At 51.6% G+C, this 21,824-nt stretch overlaps 1 protein-coding gene across 1 annotated transcript; it reads left to right on the forward strand.

Moving 5' to 3' along the window:
* The first annotated feature begins 603 nt into the window (after positions 1-603).
* Positions 604-21,354, forward strand: LOC136319408 (L-gulonolactone oxidase-like). The gene is given in 13 exon segments (XM_066252681.1): positions 604-862; positions 1,166-1,251; positions 3,283-3,408; positions 4,888-4,982; positions 5,131-5,198; positions 9,880-9,941; positions 13,139-13,179; positions 13,181-13,302; positions 13,733-13,791; positions 16,799-16,863; positions 16,930-16,987; positions 17,752-17,828; positions 21,324-21,354. Coding segments are annotated over 13 exon segments (1,149 nt in total).
* Positions 21,355-21,824: the final 470 nt, after the last annotated feature.

The following is a 21,824-nucleotide window of genomic DNA, read 5'->3' on the forward strand; positions in this document are numbered from 1 at the left end:
CAGAGCAACCACCCTTTGAAATCTAGGCTTCTAGCTTGCCGCTGAGAGCAGCCCTGGGGTAGGGGCTCGGCCTGAGCTGCTGTTTGTCTGGGTGGAGCCTGCCCTAACTAACACTGCTCACCCACCCTTGGTGGGCCCCAGGGCCCCTTGAGCAGCAGCTATGGAGTCTGCCATGAGTACTGAGGTCGCTGTGCGGCTGGCTCAGCCCCTCAGCTGTGCCTCTGCACCCCACTGCCCAGGGCTCTGTTCCCAGAGGAAGCCAGAGCCAGGCAAGGCTACCAACCCCCTGCTGGAGCCATGGTAGGGCTGCACAGACCAGCTGGTCAGCCCGGCTGGACCCGTGAGTGGCGTGTGGGAGGGCAAAATTAAGTCAAGTCTGTGGCCAAGGAAAGCCACAGGGACCTTTTTGAATTGGACTTGAGGCTCCAAAGAGGTCTAGAGTGTTGGCGAAGGCCTTGGTTTTGAACTCCATTGTCCACACTTGGTTGCTGTGTGAGCTCAGGGAAGTTACATTACCTCTCTGAGCCTCAGCTTCTGCTCCTGAAAATGGAAGTCGTATTACCTATTGTGTGGCATCCTTGTAAGATCTACATAAGATATGGTATGGAGGGCCCCAGCACAGTGCTCATCACACAGCCAGTGTCCAACAAGTGGGAGTCCTACCCCCAAGACCTCTGCTGGGGCCTAGAGGACAGAAGGCTGCCGAGGAGTCTCCCAGATGTGCTCTTTTTATTCGGGAGAAGCCTGGTGGGAAAGCTGAAGGCCACTTTCGAGTCCTTGGTCCACCAGGCCAGCTCATGCAGCCCTTTTCCCGACCACCTCACTCCGCCAGAGGACACCTTCTCCTGGGCCCCTTGGAGAGGTACCAGACTGGTGCAGGAGACACAAGTCCTGCTTTTTCAGGCTCCACTCTGACCTCATCCCCTTTTTTAAAGAATGGGTAAAATCTGCTGGAGGACCTGCCCACTTGACCTTAAGGGACCGAGGGGGATGAGAGCAGGAAGCCCGCATATCCCTGTTTCACATTCCCGGTGGCCCTGAGAGGTGGTGACGGCTTAGCTCCCGGCCCCAGACTCTCATCCCTACAATGGCAGGACAGTAGGGTGGAGGTCAGGGCAGCCCATGGCCACACATTCGTGGTGGCCCAGCTTTTCTACTATCACAGGTTCATTTGTTACAAACTGGGCAAAGACCTATTGCTGCTTCCCAGAGATGTGCTATCGGCCCACATCCATGGAGGAGGTCAGAGAGGTGAGTACCCATCTCAGCCATGAACCTGCTGGCCCAGCCCATCTGGGTCCTGTAGACCAGGCCCTGCCCCCAGGCTAAGCCCCCCACCTGCTCCCCCTGGCACCGCTGGCTAGCTGAGGGCTCCACGCAGTCGGGGCCAGGGCTCCCGGGCCATGCCTCCCTGCTCCAGCTGCCCTCACCAGCCCGTCACAGCTTCCTGAGCTCTTCTCTGAGTGCAGACTCACACACAACTCCTCCGTGGTGTGTCTCACAGGCGTTACACACTGATAGGCTCAAAACTACATTTTTCAATTTTTTCCCCTTACCAGTGGTCGGCAAACTCACTAGTCAACAGAGCCAAATATCAGCAGTACAACGATTGAAATTTCTTTTGAGAGCCAAAATTTTTAAACTTAAACTATATAGGTAGGTACATTCTTTATCGAGGTAGCGCCCGCACGTGGTATTTTGTGGAAGAGCCACACTCAAGGGGCCAAAGAGTCGCATGTGGCTCGCGAGCCGTGGTTTGCCAACCACTGCCTTAGACTTGTTCTATAGCCATTTTCCATCTTCTCCAACACCATAAAGGGCACCCAGTTGCTCAGACTGGACACCAGGAAGTAGGTCACCATTCCTTCTTTACTTTTATTTAATGTCAGCAAATCCAGCCCCAGAACTTTCCAAAAACCCACCTCCTCCTCTCTGGCACTGTCGCCGCTCTCCAGGCCCAGGCCACCAACCCTTCCCCTGTCCCCTGACCTATGACAGCCTAGTCCCTGGCCTCCTCGCTTCCCTCAAATGTGCTTTCTGCCCTCAGCAAAACTAACTTTCTTAAAATCTAAGTTGGACTGGGCTTCCCTGCTGAAAGCCCCCCGTTGCTGTGGAATAAAACCCCAACTCCTGACTCCCAAGGGTGTGCATCACTTATTAATACAAGTATCAGAGCCAGGATTCAAGCAGGGAGTGTCTAAGTTCAAAGCCCCCAGCTCTCATGTGGGAAAAGCTACATAAGATGCTCATTGAGCTGGGCTGCAGAGGATGAATAGGAGTTCGCCAACGAGCAGGGGAAGGGCAGTGTGAGCACGGGGAAGTGAAGACCCCAGAGAGTCACCAGATGTGGCTGCAGGGAGGACGAGCTTGGCGGAGGGCAGAAGAGGGAGGTGGAGAGGGCAGCGTGGCTGTGAAGAGGTCATAGGGCCCGGACTTTTGGGGCACCGGACTTTCGTCTGAGCTGTGGGAAGAAGTTGGTGGTTGCTGATAGCGCTGGACACGAAGGCCATTCCTGAGCTGTGCTGGCCTCCACATGGTGAATTACTAACAGGACGGGATGACTGCAGGCTGATGTTTCCCTGGAGGGCTTGTAGGACCGGGTGAAAATAAAAACAGGTGTGTGGTCAAGGGAGCTTGCTGAAGACTTTGTTAAACAGATTTCTTTATTGTAGAAGCTCCAGCTTTAACCCTGTAAATGTATGTGCAGTTGCTGATGGATCCCCTTGTGGTATAAATCGTAAGACTAGTGTTTCGTGGACCAGTGACAAGGTTTGAGCAAGGTGAAAGGGAGTGGATTCATTTAAGTGACATTGTGCATTCATTCATTTATTTATTTATCCAACGATCATTAGAGGCTGCCTACTTGTGCCAGGCCTGGAGTAAACATGGGAGGTACAGAGTCAAATAAAGCTGCAGTCCCTGTCCTGGAGCCTTCATTCCAGCCAGGGAGATGGCGGAGCATGCCGAAGGAGAAGCCTGGGCGTGATCCCGAAGGCACCGGGGTGCCTTGAGAGGCCTGTGCTGGAGAACGTGGGCAGGCTTCCCTGCAGAAAAGCGTCCAGCCGGAAGAACGCACAGGAGCCCCACTTAGGAGGTCGTCAGCCTGCTCACTTCCTGGACCTTCTCTTTGGCTCTCTTTCTTGGAGTGGCCAGCACAGCAGCCTCTGGCCAGGCAGAGGCCATGGAGGCCTGGGGGTGCATGGCCTGAGTGCCTGCCCCCTGCAGGCTCAGTGTCGTGGAGAAAAGCCTGAGGTGGGGCTGGCTCGGGCATTGCCTTGACAGGTGCTGGCCCTGGCCGCGCAGCAGAACATGCAGGTGAAGGTGGTGGGCGGTGGCCACTCGCCCTCTGACCTTGCCTGTACCAATGGCTTCATGATCCACGTGGACAAGGTGAGCTGGGTCCTCCAGGTACTCACAGGCCTCTCTTGCCCACCTCTGCAGGCCACCAGCCTCAGCCTCCATCTCAAACCCCAGATGGACACTCCTTAGCTTTTCTTCTTGGGCCTGCTCCCTTTCCTGCCCCTGAGTCCCTAAGTGACACCCCAGTTCCAGACCTGCAGGTGACCACCCCTCCCTAGAGTCCTCCCTGGGCTTCTTCAGGCCTCTTGTCAGGTCTGGACACCCCCTTGTGGCCATGAAGAGGATGGCCACCACCCCCTCCTGCCAGAGCCTCCTCTCTAAAATAAGAATGTCAAGTCAGACCCCCAAAAGAGGACTCTGACGGATCCAAAAGGATTTGCACTTAGTTGGTTTTACATATGGGGAAACGGAATATCATAGGGGCTGACTGACTTGTTTAAGTCACACAGCCTATTAGCAACAGCTGGGTACAGACTCAAGAGTACTACACCAGCCCTGTGCTGAGATACTGTCCATGCAATTCAACCAGCCCTCTGAGCACCCCCGGGACCTGCCAGGGAGTGCCACATGTTAGCACATTAACAGGACTCCTATTCTTACCTGACAGACCCAGCTTTCCTGAGCTGCAATTTTTGCCAGAGAACTTCTGCTCTCCCCTGCCCTGGTACAGAGGTTCTGGGTTTCTCTACTATTTCCTTCTTTGCTCAGACTGCCAGTTTCCACCTCATAGAAAACGTTCCAGTCAAGATATCAGTCATGGCAGTAATTAACTCTGATTGCTAATTAGTGAGCATGGACTCTAGCAATTGATTTTGCTGAGCTCTGTACTCAGGGTCGTGGAATGAGCTTGTTCTTTGGAGTCACACAGATGTGGATTCTCATGTCAGTTCCCCACTGATGTTTGTGTGACCTTGAGCGAGTGGCTCTAAGTCCCCAAGCTTCAGTCTCCCCCTGTGAAATGAAGAGAGATTGTTCCCCTCTCCCGGGGCTGCCACGAGAACCCTGGACGTAGCACCCTTCTTACCTGTGGCAGGAACTTATTAGACATCACTTCTCCTCGCCCTCCCTGTCCAGTTCTCCTCTTTGCCTCACTCCTTCCAGGGTGAGTGTTAGCGGAGAATTTGTACTCCATCCAGTGAAGTCAAGCCCCTGCAGAAATAGACCTGCCTTAGTTGGTGACCCTACATGATTGTACAAGGGATCTCACCTTCCTGGTCTGGGTGGGATGGGGGGAGGGCAGTAGTGGCAGTTAGGAGACCTGAACGCTAGTCCCAGCTCTGCCAATGACCTTGGGCAAATCCCTTCTCTTCCCTGCTCCTTGCTTCCTTCCCCTGTGAAAAGAAGGGGTTACACAGAATGTTCCCAAAGCCCCAGCTCTGCCCATAGCCCCTTCAGGTGCTTGCAGTGGGAGGCAGCTCAAGCTACCACAGGCTGGGACAGACATGCTCATTTTCACAGAGCCTGGCCATAATTGGGGGCTGGCCGGTAGCCCCCTCATGGAAGCCTGTGCTGGTTGGTCTCTTGCAGGTAAACGTGGAGAAGAAGCAGGTGACTGTGGAGGCTAGCATCCTCCTGGCTGACCTGCATCCGCAGCTGGATAAGCATGGCCTGGCCTTGCCCGAGTAAGAGCCACCTCCTCCGTGCCTGGATGGGCCAATGCTGACAGCACCCCCTGCCCTGGCCTCAACCAGGCACTCAGGGTCTGGCAGGAGCCAAGGAAGAGCACTTCCCAGGGTGCACACCCTCTGTGGACCCCTGGTTCCCCCATAGGGTACCTGTCTCCCCATCCCCATGGCTTCAGGGACTTTTATGTGAGAATAGAAAGGAACAAACCAGAGGTGAGGTAAGCATTAAATAACAACCTTGTACAGGGGTGGAAAACCATGGATTAAGTATTTCTTAAAGCTTACAATAAACAACCACATGGGCCCCAACTGAAGGATATGCAAAATAAGCACTCAGAGGAATGGAAGAGCCTACTGATTGAGCACAGGGCGTCCTATCTGTGGCTTCACTTGTCTCTGTCCAATATGGTGTCTGATTGCTCAGGTTTCAAATCAGTGGGTTTCCATGGAAATAGTCAAACACAGCCAAAGGACTGAACGTCTAACTGTGGGATTTCAACCATTAGAAATATATGACAAAGGTGTTTTGGATATAGGGGTAACAATCTTTTTGCAGCTAGAAATTGTCCCCAGGTAAGCCTGAGGTTGGTCTTCAAGTGTGGGTGATTCATTCACCCCAGTGTTCTTATTGCAGGCCCTGGGCATTACTACACCTTTTCACTCTGGAAATATTTCTGTTCCTGCTTCTCCAAGGAACATTGATACCCAACCATTTATGGGTGTCTACCATGCACAGGCCTTGTTCTGGCCCAGGAAAGGCAAAGATGAATAAAACCCAGACCCCAGTCTCAAGGAGCTCCCACCAAGGTGGATGGGCACACAAAGTGGCAAGCAAATGCACAAAAATAGGTTCAATGTCGAAGTGTCCAAGGCACTGTGGGGCTCCAAGGGGGCCAGGTGCAGCCTTGGCAGGCAGGGGACTCTGTGAGGGGATGGGAACCAGGGCAGGCTCCCTGCAGGAGGGGCCCCTGGGTTGAGTCCTAAAAGATGACTAGGTATGAACCAGAACAGAGAGAGAAGCACAGGAGAGGGAAGGGGTGTGGGGCGTGCAGGGGCCTATAGCAGGTAGGGGAGAGAGTCTGTGACCACTGGCAGCAGCAGGACAGGTGTTCTCTTAGTTACTAGTATTAGCTTCTGCGTCCTGGAGCATCTCTGTGCCCTGTCCTCCCTGGGGACTCAGTCCTCCTCAAGGGACTGCCTGCACAGGGCTCATCTGCCATTCCAAGGGAGTTAGGCTCTCCCATCCTGTTTTCCCAGGGGTCACCAGCTCTACAGCCTCAAGGGTGCTGTGGGGATGTAGGAAGGGGCGGGCGGCTGTAGGGAAGCATAGAGTTATCAGGCCGCACGCTGAGTGCCTGATGCACTGTCTCATGTCATTGTCACACCAACCCTGTGAGGAAAGAATATGACCCCTATTGCTGGATGCAGACGCTGGGGTCTGAGGCAGAGGGGCTTACCAAAGTCACCCCACTGAAGACTCTGGAGGGCTCATGTGTGGTGAGCCAGAGGAAGCAGGACAGTAGCCTGGTGATGACTCAGCTCCAGAAGCAGATGGTCTGGGTATGAATCTTACCTGTATCTCATCCTAGCTTTTGTCAAGCTCCTGGGCCCTCCTGGGCCTCAGAGTTTTCATCTGGTAAATGGGTCTATAAAATAGGGGTGCTCAGAGGACTGGATGACTTAGAGATGGCCCACATAGGAAATGCTCCATAAAGGTTAGCTCTTGTTCATTTTCCGGGCCCTGTCAACACCTTACTTCATAGCTCACGGAGGGGATGTTTCCCCTTGTCTCCTCACCTCCACTTTCTCATGGACCAAAGTCTATTCCTTCCTTCCTGGGCCATTCTTCCTGAGGGCCTTGCTCTACCCTGTTTATTTCTTTGAACGACATCACAGGCGTGCTTCTCTATTATTCTTTCATCTTAGTAAAGTTCTTGGGGAAAAGCAGGCAGATTGCCGTGGGATCCACCACCCCTTTTGTGGCACCTGGGTTGTCCTCAGATTTTCACTATTACAGGTAATTCTGGGAAGAGCACCTTTGTGTGTATGCCTTTCCGCAGGCCAGGATGTTTCCCTAGGCAGGACGTCTATGAATCTCTTTTAACATTGCGGTCTTTCCAGAAAGAGCAAGCTCACCGAGTAGTCCAAGGAATGGGGACAGACAACAGCAGAGCAGCATACACAGGGTGGGGGGAAGGCTAGAGAGGGCTGGAAAAGCTTTTTTAAAAATATTATTATTACTTTTTTTTTTTTTCTGAAGCTGGAAACGGGGAGGCAGTCAGACAGACTCCCGCATGCGCCCGACCGGGATCCACCCCGCAAGCCCACCAGAGGGCGATGCTCTGCCCATCCAGAGCGTCACTCTGTTGTGACCAGAGCCATCCCCAGCGCCAGGGCCATCTTTTGCTCCAATGGAGCCTTGGCTGCAGGAGGAGAAGAGAGAGACAGAGAGGAAGGAGAGGGGGAGGGGTGGAGAAGCAGATGGGCGCCTCTCCTGTGTGCCCTGGCCGGGAATCAAATCCGGGACTCCTTCACGCCAGGTGGATGCTCTACCACTGAGCCAACCGGCCAGGGCCTATTATTATTACTTTTTAGAGAGAGAGGAAGGGAAACAGAAAGAGAGAGAAACATTGATCTGTTGTTCCACTTATTCATGCTGTCATTGGCTGACTCTTATATGTGCCCTGAATGGGGATTGAACCTGCAACCATGGCATATCAGGACGATGCTCTCTAACCAACTGAGCTATCTGGCCAGGGCTAGAAAGGCTTTGTTCTTTTGTCATCATCTTCCTGTCCTGCCAGGATGGCCCCCAGGAAAGTCTCATCATCTCTGCAGGAAAGTTCGAGGCCAGGTTTCTAATCATCGTCAACTCGCTGTGAAAGCAGAGCAGAGCTGCTGGTGTCCTCCAGCCTGTGTCTTTGGGGACCCATCTGCCCCAGGGTCCCTTGGGCTGTGCTGATGGTCAGGGCCCAATGAAATACCTGCCCCCTCCATGCAAAGCCCATTTCTTGAGTGTGATGCTATTGTGTATCATGTAAGGCTCAGATCACCTTGGACCTTCCATAAATGTTGGCTTCCTTCTCCTTTAAGCTATGGCCAAGAGGTCTCAGAGAATGGGCCTTTCATAACTCCTGACCTGCTCTTTTTCCTTGACTCTGAGATCAGGGCACTTCTTTCTCTGGAGGGCTGCTGGGTACTGTCCCCCATTAGGAATCTGGTCCTCATGTGCACACAGAATCTTCTGCTTGTTCTGGGGCCTGGAATACTGGGCTGTGGGAGGCCGAGGAGCCCTGAGGGCCTCTGAGCAGGGGGAAACTTGGTTTCCTCCTCCTTCCTCAAGGCTCAGGGAGGCTCCTGCCTCTTCATACCTGACTGGGACCTCTCTGTGTGCCATTTGAACCAGGTTGCCCCCAGGTCTTCCCAGGTTTGATAGGCTGGGTCTAAAGAAATCTTTGCAGGAGCATTGAGGCTATGGGTTGGTGGAGAAGAGACTGTTGGCAGATGGAGGGCAGAGGAAAAGAGGGTTCTAGGCTGTGGAAAGACCAGCTTATCTGAGAGGCCACTGAGGTGAGGAAACTGAGGCTCAGAAAGGAAGAGAGCCGGCCGTCAGACCAGCTGTCATGGTATGTCTGGAGTGTCTACCATGCACCCAGGCAGAGCAAATCTGCTCTTCCACTCTGAGAGGCCTCACACCACACCCCAAGGGTTCATTGTCCTGGACACGCCTAGCCAGTCCCGTATGTCCCTCTCACTCCCTCTCGCTGAGCCCAGCCTGGGACCCGTGTCCGACGTGGCGCAACTGGTGCAGTGCTGGGACTCAGCCGGTTCGCACTGCTTCAGCAGAACTGATATCTAATTTTTTTGTTGATTTCAGGGAACCAGTGGTTAAAATGGCACTTGTAATCAGTGTTCTCTCTAAGGTGGGCATCACAAATGTACATTCCGTACTCATTTTTAATGTTCATCTAGTTCCTGGCCAGTTGGCTCAGTGGTAGAGTGTTGGCCTGGCGTGTAGGAGTCCCAGGTTCGATTCCAGCCAGGGCACACAGGAGAAGCACCCATCTGCTTCTCCACCCCTCCCCCTCTCCTTCCTCTCTGTCCCTCTCTTCCCCTCCCGCAGCCAAGGCTCCATTGGAGCAAAGTTGGCCCGGGCACTGAGGATGGCTCTATGACCTCTGCCTCAGGCACTAGAATGGCTCTGGTTGCAACAGAGCAACGCCCCAGATGGGCAGAGCATCGCCCCCTGGTGGGCACACCGGGTGGATCCCGGTCGGACGCATGCGGGAATCTGTCTGACTGCCACCCCATTTCCAACTTCAGAAAAATACAAAAAATAAAAAATAAATAATAATAATGTTCATCTGTGCAACAGCGCATTCTAAGCACCCATAGTAATGTTCATTTCGTCCATAGGTGAAGAGAATTGCAAGTGAGGACATGAATCAAGAAGCAACGTAGGCCTGCCTTGTGGTGGCGCAGTGGATAAAAGGACGACCTGGCATGTTGAGGTTGCTGGTTCGAGGCCCTGGGCTTGCCCGGTCAAGGCACATGTGAAAAGCAACTATAAGATGCTCCTGTGCCTTTTTCTCTCTCCTCTCTCTAAATATCAATAAGTAAAATCTTTGGGGAAAAAAAAGAAGAAGCAATATGGAAATATCTTAAATAACAGTTTTATTGTTTTTTGTCAGTTATTATTTAATATTTTTTCATTAATATTTTAAAACTCATAATAATCTAGTTTTGTGTACCTCTTTTATCATTCTTATTTAAGTATTAAATGTATGAAATAATAAACTACCTTTCAGTGTATCTCTTTTCATACTTAAAACGGTCATTAGGGCAGAGAAGCGGTTGTTAAATTCTTTGAATGATTGTGAATCCCACCACTGAGCTGGTGTCATTGGATGCAGGATACACGACACAGGGATCAAGCATGGCACCCTGGCGCCTCAGGTGAGACCACTCGCTTCTGTGCACTCTGCTGACTGCTCGGGAGTGGGGGCCGCATAGAGCGCTTCTTCTCTGCAGCTCCTGGGAAATCACAGGGCTCACGGACACGTCTGCTCAGCCGTGTGGGCCTCATAACTCCCCAGGTCTCTCCCTCTGATAGATACCTGGCAGTGCCTTCCAGAAACATCACCTCCTTCTCTAAGCCTCCTCTGTTCCTGACAGACCCAAGTGACAGGGGCCCTTGTGAAGATTGGTGCACCTCTGCCTCTCAGGGACCTCCTGGCCACCCCGTGGAAAAGGGCAAGGTGGGCAAGGGGTTCTATCCCCATTGTACCAGGAGCCAGGCAGGGCAAGGGGTCTTTCCAGTGTAGCTAGTCAGGCAGGGGCCAGGACAGAAGCTACAGCTCCTTGCGGGGGAGCCCAGTGCCTGTGGGTCTGGGATCCACACCTGACCTTCATCGAAAAGCATGTTTGAAACTCCCCGGGAATCCAGTCTAGGGAGCTAGTTATAGTTATAAGCACAGATTTTGGACTTAGACCTGAGTTCAAAACCTGCCTCCAACATGTACTGGGTATGAGCATGTAGGTAGGTTATCTAACTTTTCTGTACATTCCTGTTTTCATCTGGAATGTGGAGAATGCTCTTCAACCCACAAGGAGTTGATGAGACAGTGTACGTTAAACATATGGCCACCCAGTAACAGTCCATGAAGCCTGTGTCAGAAGCTGCCTTTTGGAACGCAAACTCCTTTAACTTTCAGTGTTAGGGGGGCCTTCCTGGTTCCGCCGCTATTGTCTATGACCTGGGGTAAGTCTCCTTCCCTCTGGCTACCTTAGTTTGCTCCCCTGTAAAATGGGGGTGTTCATGACAACCAGGCACGTGGGGTACTTAGAAGAGTGTGCACAGTTAGTGCTCCATAGATGTTCTTAACGGATTTAGGGTATAAGACAACGCCCTCCCCAGAGCTCACACCCTGTGCGACAGTTGTCCCCTGCTCTCCGGTGTACAGCTCTCCTCTGTGTACCATTCTAGGAAGACAGACAATGGAGCAAACACAATGAATTTTGGGAGCTGGGTCTCCTGCAGTCAGTCTCAGGGAGCAAAAGAAAACAGGCCAGAAGCAATTTCCAAGGGACTCGTTTTGCTTTCTCAAACGCCATGCAGGAAACTTAACTCACAGTCACCGTGCCTGGAACCTCGGCTCGCTTTCTCACCAGCGCTGGGCACTCATGCTGGCTGCTCTGTCCTCCTTCCCTCTTTCTGCCACATCAGCCTCAGACAATCACCAGGCAAGAGGGGGCCAGCTGAGGGACAGAGTGGGTGGGGTAGGGGAAAAACTGAGGCTACCATGTTAATCAGTGCCCCCTCACCGTAGATAAGAACGGTTGCAGCTGAAGCATGATCGATTTTGTGGGGCCTGATCCCCAGGTACTTAGAGCCCCAGATGGACACATCATTACCCCCATCCCCAGAGCTGGCTTCACTGCCCAAGAGAGTTCAAGAGTAACCAGGGGTGAGGAACAACACAAAAGCCACCACCCCTTCTCCCTCAAGATTTAGCCACAGTCCTAGTCCACTATCTAAGACTGATATCACACTGATTGCCTCAGTTTCTCAAAATAATCAGCAGGGTATGGAAATAATTCTGAGTGGCCACAAATCAAAATGCACACAAGATTTACTGGCGCTTCTCTTAGGAAGCCCAGCTGGGCAGGACTGGCCTTTGGACAGCAGTGGGAGACCCCCACGGGTGTATTTTATACACCAAGGCAGAGAGCAAGGGGCAGGGACCAATATCTTCATTTTATTTTTAAATTTTTATTTATTCATTGCTTTTAGAGGAAGGAAAAGAGAGAGAAACATCTATTTGTTGTTACACTTATTTATGCATTTAATGGCTGACTCTTCTATGTGCCCTGACTGGCGATCAAACCCACAACCTTAGCATATCGGGATGATGTTCTGACCAACTGGGCGACCTGGGTAAGAAGGGAGGGTGCAGACTGATATCTTTAATATCCACTGTATAGCAGGCACTTAGCTGGATGCTTCACACATGCTCTCTGAGAAAGATTATTGTCCTCATTTTACCATTGAGGAAAACAGAGAGGTTAAATAGCATGCCCAAGGTCACACAGTCAACAAATCAGTGCCTCGCCTTTATTCATTGCAGGATCCTGCTGAAGTTTTTCACTGGCCATCTGTCATTCATTGCTCTGTATCTTATATAAAATCTGGTTTTTATAAAAATTATTTTGACACCCTGACTCCCACAGAGGGTCATCATGTCCCATTTCTGCTAATTTCTCTCCTCTGGTCTCGGTCACTATGGATCAGAATTAGTTCAGCTTTATCTGTCTCTCACCCTGAGCACCCAGCCAGCAACTACACATGTCAAAAGCAATTTCCATCCACATTAGCAGGTGGCAGAGTGTGGAGAAGTATTTAAACAGGCAATAAAAAAGGATTCCTCTGGATGTGGTGCTGAGGGGAAAGATGCCAGTTTCCAACGAACATCCTACTCTTTGCAGAAACCCAGAGGTTTCTGGTTGGGCGTGGCCAAGCAAGAGACTCTGGTTCCTGAGGTAGGTGGGTCCTCAGTGACAGGATGGACTCAGCTTGGCAGAGATGGTGCCCAGGAGGAACAACAGGCAGAAAAAGGCTGCAGGGAACCCTGGTCCTCGGGCTGTGTTGGGACAGCAGAGCTAGTCCAATCCCAGATGCTCACACCCCCTCCCTCTGCCTTCCCAACGCACTCCACCCGGGACCTCTCTCTCCTTGGAGCCCAGTCTCATCTGAGATCCCCTCCAGGTAAGGGAGAGGCTCGTTGTACCACTGTGTCCTGACTGTGAGCCCACAGAATGAGCAAGGCAGCCAAGGGAGGACCAGCCACTGGGTGTCATGGGACCTCATGCGATAGACGGTCCCCTTCCCTGCTGGGGGCTGACGGCAGGCAGACATAGCCTTTCTTTCCCCTTTCTCCCTTTCTACACCTCCCACCAAGACTGAGACTCCCCTTAGGCTGTGACTGTAGAGCCAGCTGGGAAAGTCCGCTTTGGCCAGATGACAGTGATCTTCCAGGAACAGGTGATACTTGGCCTTGCTTCCAAGGACAAACAGGAGAAAGTGAGGGTTTTGCCCAAAGAGTACGGGAAATGTTCCCTGGGATTCTGAAGTGTGGCTGTTCTCCCACTGCCAGGTGGTGGCGCCAACCCTGCTGAAGGCCAATGGGACCGTTCTGATGCTCCGCGTCCCGCAGCGCAGAGGCGTTCCAGGCTGCGCAGGCGCACCTGGGGTGCCTGGGAGTCATCCTCCTCATCACCCTACAGTGTGTGCCCTAGTTCCACCCTGAGAGAGGGACTGGTCCCTTGCTTGCCACTACTTAGCCTCAGAAAATGAATGGAGGATGTTGACAAGTGGGCCATGCTCCACTGACAGCCCCCTGTGGCTCTGTAGGCCCCCTGAATGGGGGAGTGGTTTGACCTCGCCAGCCCCTCCTTGGCCCGAGGAATACTGTGGCCAGAACCCCCTTTCTGAGCAGATCTTTGATGCTCAGAATAATCGAGGGGGCTAGGGGGAGGATAGAGGTATAGGCAAGAAAGGAGGTTGGGTAGAGACTTGCCGTGGCAGGTATGATGCTAGCGTGAGCTGACTGCTCCCCAGAAGGCACTGACCCTCAGCTGCGCTGAGCCACAGGATATATCCAGGGTTTTCTTGAGACTTGTTTGGAGGTTCTAGCAGGGGAGCGCAGCTACTCGTATACCCTTGACCGAAGAACGGTCCTCTCCTCTAGCGGGGAAGGTCATCCTCTTTGACCGAGCACGCAGCTTCGGGAGGGACGCACATGGAGCGGTGAGGGAGGAAGGGGACACCCGCCTAGCCAGCCAGATCAGCCGAATCAACCCTGGCGATCAATGGGGTGACAGATGTCGCAGCCAGATCGCCCTCACATCCTCCAGGGTTTTCTTTATAATGGTTTCTTCACAGCAAGGTGGGTGGACTAACTTTTAAGCCTGTTATGTGCTTAAGGATTTGGATCTAGATGATGGTGGGGGGAGGCAGAAAAACTGGCTTCTGGTTGATAACAGTGTTTTTGGAATGAATAAAAACCTGTTAGCTGGATGGATGGATGGGTGGATGGATGGGTGGATGGGTAGCATGCAGCTGGTCTGAAATGTCTGGCAGGCCTGGATCTATCCCTGGTATCACTAAGCTATAGGACTCGAATTTATGATTCCAAGTTCCTTGAGGTTTGAGCTCCTCCCTCAAACCTCATCATTCAGTGTGAGCAGACCCTCTGTACAGACAAAGTTGGCAGTGATGTGAGCACTACTGAGCCAACATGCTTAAGGTGGCATTTGGGATCAAATTTTCTGGGCCTTCAACACTGGTTCTGCCACTTCTAAGCTGTGACCTTGAGCCAGTCACTTAACCTTGCTGAAAATTAGTTTCCTCATCTAAAAAGGGAGTTAATAATGTCTGCCTTAAATTATTGAATCTGAGGATTAAATCATATGTCTGCCATGACACCTGGTCAGTGAAAAATGGAAAATATTACTACCTAGAGCCTGGTCTAAAATCCTTACCATTAGACTTTCTAATGTATTAAACCACACAGCAAAGGCCCGAAATCCAGGGGGCACCTCCTCAGAGGTACTGTGCTTGGTGGAAACTTGCCCCAGAACCCCCAGTCGGAGGCTGTGGGGTGACTCCGCAGCTCTAAGGGTTCGTCACTGACTTCTAGAGGACCAATGCTGAGCCTGTGGGGCCATTCTGGCAAACGAGTTGCCTGATGCTGCAGCCAAGAAAGTGGGGTAAGTTCAGGACGAGGGAATTTCATAGAGTTGTTTGGCAGTGATGAGGTAGGGCTAAGGCAGGGAGTCCCGTAAGTGGGGGCCGGTCCATGTGACTGTCTGGGGCCTGCCTCCACCAGCTGCACTCCCCAGACCGGAGCTAAGGGGATGATCTAGGTGCCCTATTGGCTCTAAGCAGGGTTCAACAAGCTTTCTACATTCGGCCCGGGGCCGGGCGTGTTGACTGAGGCCTGCGTGGGCTTGGCATCGGGGATTAATATGGACAAGGGCTAGCCCCTAGGACCAATATGAATAATGTCATGAGCATCCACTGTCAAGATTGACTTTCCTTCAGCCCTCATGCCTCTAGTGTTCTTGGCCTTTTCCTTCTCAACTTCATGGAGGGGCGACCACTCCATTCTGGCCGTGCGGTAGGATGCGGCAGGGACCCCCACTGAAGCACACCCCAGGCATCTTTCTCAGGCACATGCTGGGAGGCCCAGGCGCCCATCTCTTGTCTTCAGCAGACCCTGGATGGTCGTTTCTCTCCCCTCAGCAGCTCCACTATCCACCCTTTCTACCCTGCAGCGTTCTCCTGCTCCTGCACTGGCTGCAGTCAAGATAACAGATCCTCCAAATTCCCTCATCCCTGCTGCCTCTGAACCAAGCACACCAGCCGTCCTCGGCTAAAGGGTTGTAACAGACAGGGAAGGACAGAAATGCAGGCAATGGGAGACCACAAAGAGAGAACGTCCATCTTGGTCCCCACTCCAAAGTTAAGCGTAGATGCTGACATGACTAATGAGAACTAGAAGGGTAGCCAACCTTTCCTGGGTCTCGAAACACAGTATGTAGTCCAGATGGCCCAGTCAGGAGCAAAAGAAATTGTTTATGACAACCATCCAAACAGGGCCTTGCAGAGACGGCTTCAACCAGAGTCAGCCATGGGAAGACGTTCGGAAGACATGAGGTAGAGTGGGCATCGTCTGGAGAGGTGTCCACGGGATGAAATACAGAGCCAAGTTCACTTCCTTGGGGCACAAGTTCAAGAGATATTTAGGATGAAAAACCATCAGGATGTGAGGTGAGGAGTCAGAAGAAGGAGTCTGGAATGGTGGGGCCACCACCGGGATGGAGAATCCAGGAAGCGGAACAGGTGCAAGGAGCAAGATGATCCATTCAATATGGGAACTTGACTTTGAAGTGACTCATGTGGAAGTGTCAGGGGACCGCTGGCCTTGTAGGTCCTTGGGAGGGAGGCTAGGATGGAGATGCAGATAGTTGGGCTGTATCAGTCAGCTGGGGCTGCAGTAACAAATACTGCCAACTAGATTGCATGAACCCTGAGGTCTTTCTCAGCTCTGACATTCTGTAAGACAGAGCAGTGCTTGGTGCATAGCTGTACCCACTGTTAATGTATATCTATGAATGCATTCTTGCTACCATGGCAGGGTTGAGTAGTTGCAACAGAGACCATATTGCTCCAATATTATCTGGATGTGGGTGATAATGAGCTATATTAGAACAGGACTCTCCCATTCATTTTATTAAAAACCTATGATGTTTCAAGCATCATGAGATTAAGAGATGACGATGATGATGACAATGATGACAGCATAAGAGTATTAGTAGTAGAAGTAGCAGCTTATATCTAGACTGTGTTGACCATGTTCCCCACAGCATTTTAAGCACTTTCTTGTCGTTAGTGCATTTAATCTTCATAGCAATCCTGACACGGATACTGTTATTGGTCCCATTTTACAGATGAAGAAATTGAGGCATGAAGATGTTGGTTAATTTGCCTAAATTCCCATAGCTAGGACTAGTTCAAGCCAGGACAACTGAGAAATCATTTCTATTAGTTAAGTCAACATTGAAGTACCATTTTAATGTCCAGCATATTATAAAACACATTCCATGCCATTTGGCAATGTTAGGACAACTTTAAGTATTTCCTTTTGATCAGGAGAAACCGAGGCTCACCCCAGGCACCGACTTCTAGGACAGCCCTGCCCCTTCATCTTGTAACCAATGCAATCTTTCCTCCTTCCTTCGGCATGGGTCAGGTTCTTGACAACCTGGGCAGCCACCTGAAGAAATCGGCGTACTTCCACTTCTTCTGGTTCCCACAGTGAGAACGTCAGCATCACCTCAGGACCACAGTAGCCGCCGGCCTCATCCCCACCCTTATACACAGCTCACAGACCGCACACCCTTCCGGGCGCTGGCACTCGTTATCCCCTGATGTCAGTGAGGTACGAGGTGTGAGGAGGAAAGCAAGGGGAGCGTCATTGAGCATGAGGAGAGAAACAGGAAAGACCAGAGGGTGGAAGAAAAAAGGAAGGTGGGTCCCGGGAGGGTCCAATGTGTCCACAGGTCCAACATGTCCAACAGACAGCCTAGATGTGGAGAAGGGGAGTGGAGGACAGAAGTGTGGATGGGACAGGATGGTATAAAACAGAAACCTGGACAGCTGGGCTAGACCCCAGAAACTACCCAATACATTGACCTTCCCTCCCACACCCCTGTCTCTCCCACCCCCAACTATGCGGATGAAGAAACAGATAGTTCTGTCTGTCCCCCTATGTCCTTATCAAAAGCTGCTTCTCAGCAGAAGAAAACAAAGCCATCACTGAGGATGGGACTAGTCAGGCAAAGACCATCACATCCCTTCGTGTAAGGGGCTATCATGGGTTCATAAAGGGTGATAGCTGGACATCTAGCTCATGGGGTCTGAAGGGGAAGGACAAAGGCACATCTTTGCTTTATGCAAAACACACACACACACACACACACACACACACACAGATACATAAGCATAAAGTGAGAGGGAGTAGGGCATGGGAATTAGCAGAGTCACCAAGAAGTGAAGCTTTCAGTTGTCCCGGCGGGTGAGTCACCTCTTCACCACCTATTCCTACACACAGAGCCACTCCTGGGACACATCTCTCTCTGAGGAAATGCACAGGTCAGGGGGCAGCTCAGCTCTGGCCCAGAACAGATAAAGTCTGCTCCTCAGTCCCCCACCTCTTTAGCCAACTGGTATTGGGACTATGCCATTGGATACTACTCCCTGGAGATTCTGCTGTGGACCAGGTCAGATGGAAGGGACCTTTCCCAGCGTCTGCCCTGTGCTTTTGAGGATGTGGTCCACCCCCTATCTTTATTCACGCAAACTGGTAATGTCTCCTGGGTTAGAGGCTTTCAACCCTGCCTACACATTCAAATGACCTAGGGAGCCATTGTAAAAATACTAAGGTCAGGCCCCACTCTCCGACCCACGGGTGCTTTCCAGGTTTTCCCCAGCCTGAAATCTGTGCGCATGCTCAGGCCCCACGTCTACCACTGCATGTGTAACTCACTGAGTGATGGGGCCTTGAGTGGTGGCTCTGGACCCAGCCGGGACGTAAAATGCCAACACTTAATAACTAAAAGCATTTCATGCATACAGAATAATATAGGCAACATATATAAAGCTTAAGAATAATGTGATAAGCACCATGTACTCACCACCAGCTTAAGAAACAAACCAACACCAGTACAATTGGAGTCCTCTTAGTGGAACTCCCAGATCACAGCATCTTCCCCAAGAAGCAGCCACCACCTTGACCTTCATGCCAATCTTTCTCTTGCTTTTATTCATACTATCATTTTATGAATCCCCAAATAGTAAATTTTGTAGTTCAGCTTTGATAGTGATGTGTATCCAGGTTGATATGGAGAGCTCTACTGATTTGTCTTTCACTGTATTGACTTATCACAATGCATTTATCCATACTTTTGCTCGTGGATATTTGGCTTGTTTCCAGGATCCTTTGCCATTACAATGTTGCTGGGAGCATTCTAGAACATTGCCCCTGGTGCTTTCTTTGTCTTGAGTACATACACACAGTGGGGTTCCTGGGCCATCAAGTACACACATCTTCAGCTTTACCAGATCAAACTGTTTTCCGAAGTTGTTATACCGAGTTAACTCCCCAAGCTCTGGGAGATTCCCGGGCACCACAAGTGGGCAGAAACTGGACTTGTCAGGCTTTCAGATTCCATGTGATATAGAGTAAATGGCCTCATAATAGTTTTTTATTCTTATTTCCCTGATTATCAACAAATCGCACAGCTTTTTAGATTATTGATCCTTCCCATTTCTCTTCTGTGAAGTACCAATATACATAGATATTTTGCCCTTTAAAAAATATTTTTTTTACTGTTTCGTAGGGTTTTATTGACACGTATTTGAACACTAATCCTTGTTGTTTATATGGGTTACAACATCTTCTCCCTGTTTGTGTCTTGTCTTTCACTTTTATGGTGTTTTGTGGCGTGTAGATGTGCTTCATTTTGATATAGTCAAACTTACCCATCTGTTTTTTGACCTTTGGGAATTTTGTGTCTTATTAAGAAATTCTTCCCTACAGAAGGTCATAAAAACCCACCAAAGGAAGCACTGACAACAGAAACTGGGGAGCTGGCTGGTGTTCGTGTCAGTTCTGGGTGTGGCTAAGGCCTTGGCCACCCTAGGTCCGGACCCAGGAACCTGGGGAGAGTCGGCCCCTTCCTCGGGGCACCAGGCTCCTGCCAGGGTAGGAGAGTGACAGATGGCATCAGAGGGGCCCTACATTTAGGAGCAGAAACCAAACTAGGAAGAGGACTGTCTGTCTGGAAGGTGTACGGAAAGATGTCTGAGTTCAGGCAGGGAAGGAGAGGAGCAGGGAGCGAGCCCAGCCTGCAGGCCATCACTCTGTGGGAGTATGGACTGGGGTGAGAGGGGAAACGCCCCGCCAGGCTCTCTCTCCAGCCTTCCTCACAGTGGCTCGGCAGCTCTATGCAACTCTGTCTGCGGAGCGTGAGCCCAGTGAGCATTCATAGAAATTGGGTTCTAAATCATCACTGCCACATCCCAGGCGGGGTCTTCGGCCTCTAAGCTTGGCCCCTGTGGCTCCACCTTAGTGGCTTCTGGTAACTGCATCCACCTAGCCTCATCTCTGCAGCGTTGGGCCACCAGCTGAGCTGTGTGCCTGCAGGTGCAGGAGTAAAAAGTAAATAATGACTGGGTAATTGGCGGCTGAGTGGCTGCTTCACAACAAGAGTCGCTGTACCCCTGGGAGGGCAGGAACCCTGTCTGTTATATCACATTTAATCCCCAGTGCCTGGCACCTAGAAGAGGCTTACCTAGGGGATATTTGTGGAGGAACTGCCAGGCGAAAAGCTGGTCCCTATTCTTTAGGAGTTCAGTAGAGTTCAGCTCTAGGGGTAATGGTGGTGGCCCCAGCTGACCAGGATGGAGAGGCAAGCTACCTATCAGGAACAGGTCCCTGGATGGCAATCCAAGCTCAGCTCTTATGATTAGAACAGCTCTATGTGCCAGGGCTCAGCTCTTATGATTAGAACAGCTGTATGTCCCAGGGCTCAGCTCTTATGATTAGAACAGCTGTATGTCCCAGGGCTCAGCTCTTATGATTAGAACAGCTCTATGTGCCAGGGCCAGAGGAAGCCCCACCAGCACAGCCAGTCTGGCTTCTCACACTGGAGAGCATCTGCCTTGGAGGAGCCGTGTCTGCTGCCCGACCTGCCCCTGCAGCATTTCTCCATAGCTGAGCCCCAGGAAACTCGGGTGCTTGAGACCCTAGGAGCATGAGCTATGGATTCAAGTGGACCTGGACTCTGATCCTTGCCCCTTCATTCACCTGCTGTGTGACTCTGGGTAAATCACTCAGCCTCTCTGACCTGTGCCACAATGGGTAGGAACAATTGGGTTATTGGGGGAATTCAGTGTCAGGTCCCCAGGAAGGGTGGCTGTTCACTAGACATCACTTCCTTGCCTTTTCACAAAGGCACATGAAGCTTCCTTGTGACTCGTCTACATGGCAGAACACAAGGCCCTGGACCACTGGTGTTATCTATAACCCCACACAAGGTGCTCTGAGCAGCTGGGAAGGATTTACGGCAGACAGCGAGGTGCCAGGCATGGGGCGAGGGATAGGCCTGTGGGAAGGGAAAGTGACCGCTGAGCCTCTGGGCAAAGACCACTTGCAGGGGGGAGGGCGGTAAATCCAGAGAAGGAGGCCCAGCTCTGCAGTGGGGTTCCAGGCCCAGAGACCTAAAGCAGCCAGCCCATGGGCACCTTAAAGAGATTAAGCAAACCCTAGAGCCAGACTGAGCCTTACCAGACGTCTTGAGCAACTCCCGGAGAGGCAGGAGCTGCAGCTGGCAGAAACCAAGGTCACGAGCGGGATAACCAGACAGCCCTCTGCCCAGCTGCCCTACAAAGGACCTGTGCCTGTTTGGGCCCCTGGTCACACATTCGAGCCCGACCCTGTTGGGGGCTGCCTTTCAGCTTCTCTGTTCATAGCCTTTAGCACAAGGCTCTCAGCCCTTAAAGTGCAGAGTAAGACACACATTCAAGGATGCAGCCTTGACTGGTTGACCTCCTGGATGAAGGATTTCATCTCCTGTCCCTGTGTCTTGAGTGGATGTCAGGTAGTGGGAAAGCGTGGACTTTGGGGTCTCAGGCAGCCCCGCTGGAGTCTGCACCACAGGGACCCAGTCCACCCAGTGCACAGACAGACCTCTTCCCCAGGGCCCTCTCTGCAGAACCTACGGCTGCTCCGACCCACAGCCATAGGCCTCATTCTCACAGCAACCCATGCGAGAAAGAGAACCCGAATCCCCACTTACAGCTTCATGCAGTGCCCCCTTTCACGAGCCTACAATCGCCACACACCACATTCTGTTTCCCCAGGAGGTAGGAAGCCCTAAAATGTTATGTTTGCCAAGGAGCTGAGGGATTCCGTCATTCACAGGGTCCTCCTGCTACTGGTAGCGTCCTACCTCCAACCCTCTTAGAAAGGGCACTACTGGTATGTGTTTGGGTACAGAAGTCATGCGTTCTGTGCTCTGCTTTCTGTCTTTCAAGTGCTCAGGTGAGTGCCCCGCCTGGGGACTGCCCTTCCCAGATGGGATAACCTGTCCATCCGACATCCTGTAACTTCACCTGCAGTGTGTCTATGTCAGGGGATGGTAGGAAAATGTGACTCTTTGCCTTTTTTTTTTTTTTTAAATAAAGGTCAAGACTTATTCACTCTCTGCTCCGTC

The sequence above is a fragment of the Saccopteryx bilineata genome, chromosome 1 (genome assembly GCF_036850765.1).
Source record: "Saccopteryx bilineata isolate mSacBil1 chromosome 1, mSacBil1_pri_phased_curated, whole genome shotgun sequence".
NCBI classification, from domain to species: domain Eukaryota; kingdom Metazoa; phylum Chordata; class Mammalia; order Chiroptera; family Emballonuridae; genus Saccopteryx; species Saccopteryx bilineata.